The sequence below is a fragment of the Neltuma alba genome, unplaced genomic scaffold (genome assembly GCF_004799145.2).
Source record: "Neltuma alba isolate B1F8T4 unplaced genomic scaffold, ASM479914v2 tig00005554_pilon, whole genome shotgun sequence".
Lineage (NCBI taxonomy): Eukaryota > Viridiplantae > Streptophyta > Magnoliopsida > Fabales > Fabaceae > Neltuma > Neltuma alba.
Window position 1 is genome coordinate 41,912 of NW_021634155.1, and position 4,011 is coordinate 45,922.

Consider the following 4,011-nt stretch of genomic DNA (forward strand, 5'->3'; position numbering starts at 1 on the left):
TGAGTCCCAACAAATTATTCACATTTCACACAAATTCCTAGAACAATAAAAATAGTTAATCCTCATCAAGAATGTAATGTAAACAGACTGGGGGAATAGATAGAGAGCCCCCCAAGTAAGAGACTCTGGTGAACAACAAAAGGACTAAGGGGAGACAAAGAGATCGTAAACTGCTGGATTCTGTAATACCTAAATGAATTAACAAACCAGACTATCTTATGCATCCCAAAAACCAGGGCCATAATGAAATAATGGAGGTCTCACTTAAATTTGGTATCCAGGTGGGGAATATCCACTATCTGGATCTGTCAATGACTGAATCTTCTCTTCCTCTTTCTCTAAACTGACACGACAAATCTCCTCAATTCTGCTCGCCACCACATCCATTGCGGGTCGATTGTCAGGATACTGTTCAGTGCATTCAAGTGCAAGCTGCAAGAGCTTGACCATCTCCTCCTCAACATTCTGGTATCTGAGAAGCTCCATGTCAAAAACCTCGGTGTTCCACTCCTCTTGAACAATAGATTGGACCCATCTTGGGAGGTCTACCCCCTCTTCATTTAACGAGGAATGTGTTGGAGCTTTCCCAGTAAGAAGCTCCAAGAGCATTATACCAAAACTGTAGACATCTGCTTTTTGGGACACTTTGCGAGCATCTGTTACCTCTGGGGCTCGGTAACCAGAAACACGGTTGGGGGTTGAAGTTGGGAGTGCAAGATGAGCAAGGCCAAAGTCAGAAACACGAGCTTCAAAAGATTTGGTGAGAAGGATGTTTGATGACTTAATATTTCCATGGGAGGCAGATGGGCCATGTGAGTGTAGGTATGCAATCCCACGGGCGGCACCAAGGGCAATGCGAGACCTTGTTTCCCAGTTTAGTGGTGTTCGGCCAGCTCCGTTATTAGCTGTAACAGGAAATCAGAAAAATTTATCTTGAAGCAGATTAACAATGTCAAATAATGAGGCTGCAAGCGATGGAGTATTTCAACAGAAATAATGTTTATTGCAGCCAGCATTGCCGTTAGAACTAGTCCAAATGCAGGCAGGAGGTGGAAATAAAGGCATACGGATGCCCGGCTGACTCGTGACAAAATCAGTCACCTTGAGACAGCGCACAGATATCATGGAGTAACTTCTAAATTCCAGAGCATTATAATATCACTTATCAGCATTATCTCAAAGGAATTTCATACATTAAAGTATTTAAGTACAACCCTGAGAAACAATACTTTGCGGAGTCGACATTGTAACCAAGAAAATCAAGATCAAGAATAAGCTAAGATACGTTTTCAACCTAGAGCAGGCAGACAATTCAGGTTCATCTGAAAATGCTTAAGACATAAGACTAAACTCTCTTGAATGGATATAATGTTTCACCAAACGTGCAAGTGATTCTACACACCTGATATCATATTAATGAAAGCCCAACAGCCACAAGATGTGATGCAAAACCGAAAGATCTGACCTATGCAGCCTTACTCTAGGCAAGTCTATGGCGTGGAAATTGGAGTTAAAACTTGCACGAAATGAAATTTCAAAACATACACGAGGAGACATAATGTAACAGAGTAGACAAGAGAAAGGGCACTTATTCATGTGATTAGAAAAGAAAGAACAAAATTATGAAAAAGAGGGCCAGACCAATGTTGTACCAAAAATGACAACAAAGAAACAAGATACTTACCATGCAAAAGGGCAGATAAGCTTCCCATGGGCATGTAATCATAGGCAAGAAGCTTTTCTTCGTTGCTATAATAGTAGGCCCTGAGCGGGACTAAGTTATCATGAATCATCTTCCCCACTTGCTCAATTTTCTCTCTGAATTCGTTTTCGGGAGCAGTTACATCCTTCAACCTCTTCACTGCCACCACCACCCCAATTTCCAAAGTAGCCTTGTATGTGGTTCCAAAGGTGCCCTTCCCCAGTACTTCTGCTGATGCCCTTAATAAATCCTCAAGATCAAACACTTTGCTGACATTACCGAAAAACACCAATCTCTTACTCCTACCAGTCTTAGCATCGCCACCTCTGGCTGTTGCTGAATAACCTGCTCCAGTAGTCTCAATATCTCTAGTTGTCTTTTCTTGAGGAATTTCAACCTCAACGCTCTTACCTGGAGTTACATCCTTCGAATCCTTGTCTTTCCTGCTCCTCCTCCCGCACAAGAAGAACAAAAGAAGTAAAATCAACAGAAGCCCGACCACTGAACCAATTACAATTCCTGCAATTGCTCCACCAGATAACTTCTTCTTCTTCTTCTTTGCACCACCCTCCGTTCCAGGGCATTCTTGCAAAGGCTTCCCGCAAAGAAACAAATTCCCCGAAAATGCACTAGCATCTAAGTGCGAGAACTTCGCGGGAATGGACCCATTGAGCCGATTGGACGAAACATTAAACTGATCAAGAGGAGCAGTCAGGTTAGGAATGGACCCTGTGAGCTGGTTGTTGTCCAAAAGGAGGGTGTCTAACCTCGTGAGGTTGTTAAAGTTAGGCGAGATCTCACCACTGAAATTGTTTTTAGCTAAACTCAAACGAACCAAGTTCCGCATACCATAAAGGAAATCAGGGATTTCTCCAGAGAAGAAATTCGCCTGCAAATAAAGGTTTCGAAGGTTAACAAGATTAGCAAAGTCGTTCGGAATCGGCCCAGAGAGAGCGTTATAGCGAAGAGACAGAGTCTGGAGCTCAGTGAGATTCCCAATTCCCAGTGGAAGTCTCCCAGAAAGACCCATACCAGGAAGCCGCAACGCAGTGACCCTGTTGTTTGGAGAATTTTCACAAAACACCCCCGTCCATAAGCAAGGACTCGTCTGAGAGAGGTTCCAGAGAAGGGAACGGCCACCAACGGCATCACGCAGAGACACCAAAGCGGCTCTATCAGAAGCTAGATCGGCGCCTGCGATGGCGAACAGACACAGCGACAAAGCAGGAACCAGGAAGTCCAGCAGAAGCAGAGACTTCATTTTTCTCTGCGATTAAAAAACAATTAATCGAGAAGACGACTTTCCGCTAATTTGTAGCCTTCGACTAGAAACTGTATGCTAAGAAATCAGTGCCATGAGTCTTTCGAAGCAGCACACTAATTTCAATTTTTGTATTAGACTCAATTTTCCAGTTTCCGTTTGGCTGCTCAGAAAATAAGCGAAACGGAAAGAGAAAAACAAAAACAGAGAGGGCGTTGGGGGTTTTCTTCCCACAGTGGCAGAGGGAAAGTGGGCGTCACGTATATTTGAATACGTGTAGGTTGAGACTGTAGAGAGAGGCTGGTCCCAAAAATAAAAAAAAAAGACTGTAGAGAGAGAGAGAGAAGGAAAGAGAGAGGAATCAAAAAGCAGAGGAGGGTGGCAGAGATAAAGAAATTACAATTTATGACCCCCAATTCAAAATATTTATATTTTAGAATTATCATTTTGAAATGAATTTTCAACTCCAAAAAAAATAGATGTAAAGAATCATTTTTAAATTGGTAATAAATACAACTAAATAAAAATATAAATTATTCACAATTGTCTTTTTGAAAAAATTCAAATTTATTTTAATTTTAACTTTTAATTTTTAATTTTTAATATAAACTAAATTGTGAGTCATACAAAACATAAATTCTAATATATTTCATACAGTTTTTAAATAGTACTTCGGTCACATAGGTGTTTTATTTATTTAACTTAATTCATAAACTGTAATTCCTCTTAAAAATTCTATTCTTAAGAAAACTCTCGGTAATTTATCATGAGAAATTAGAGGGTACATGGAGGTGCACACAAGAACAAGAAGGTACACCCCGGCTGATTGGATGACCAGTCCTAAACGATTAAGGAAGCTTCTAAGTGGAGCCCACCGAATTTGAATGGGCCAATGGGAGGTGAGATTAGGAGGGTGGCTGTGCTTCGGTGGGAGCGCGTCGTAGCGTAAGATTCACGCTGGATCCTTAACAAAAACGTTAGTTATTAATTACTTAATTATGCGTGGAAGTACCAATCTGATCATTATTAAATGTGAAAATAAATAATA

General features: G+C 41.0%; 1 protein-coding gene across 2 annotated transcripts; it reads right to left on the bottom strand.

Moving 5' to 3' along the window:
• Positions 1-3,190, bottom strand: LOC114747999 (probable inactive receptor kinase At1g48480). 2 transcript variants are annotated; one of them, XM_028936354.1, is made up of 3 exons: positions 2,735-2,889; positions 1,685-2,591; positions 1-905 (listed from the first exon to the last, which is right to left on the bottom strand). In XM_028936354.1, exons 1-3 carry the CDS (start codon positions 2,849-2,851, stop codon positions 265-267), a joined length of 1,665 nt encoding a protein of 554 aa, XP_028792187.1. In that variant the 5' UTR covers positions 2,852-2,889; the 3' UTR covers positions 1-264. The 2 variants fall into 2 exon arrangements, with proteins under 2 accessions (XP_028792187.1, XP_028792186.1); XM_028936353.1 differs by having other exon boundaries at positions 1,685-3,190.
• Between the last annotated feature and the right edge of the window lie 821 nt (positions 3,191-4,011).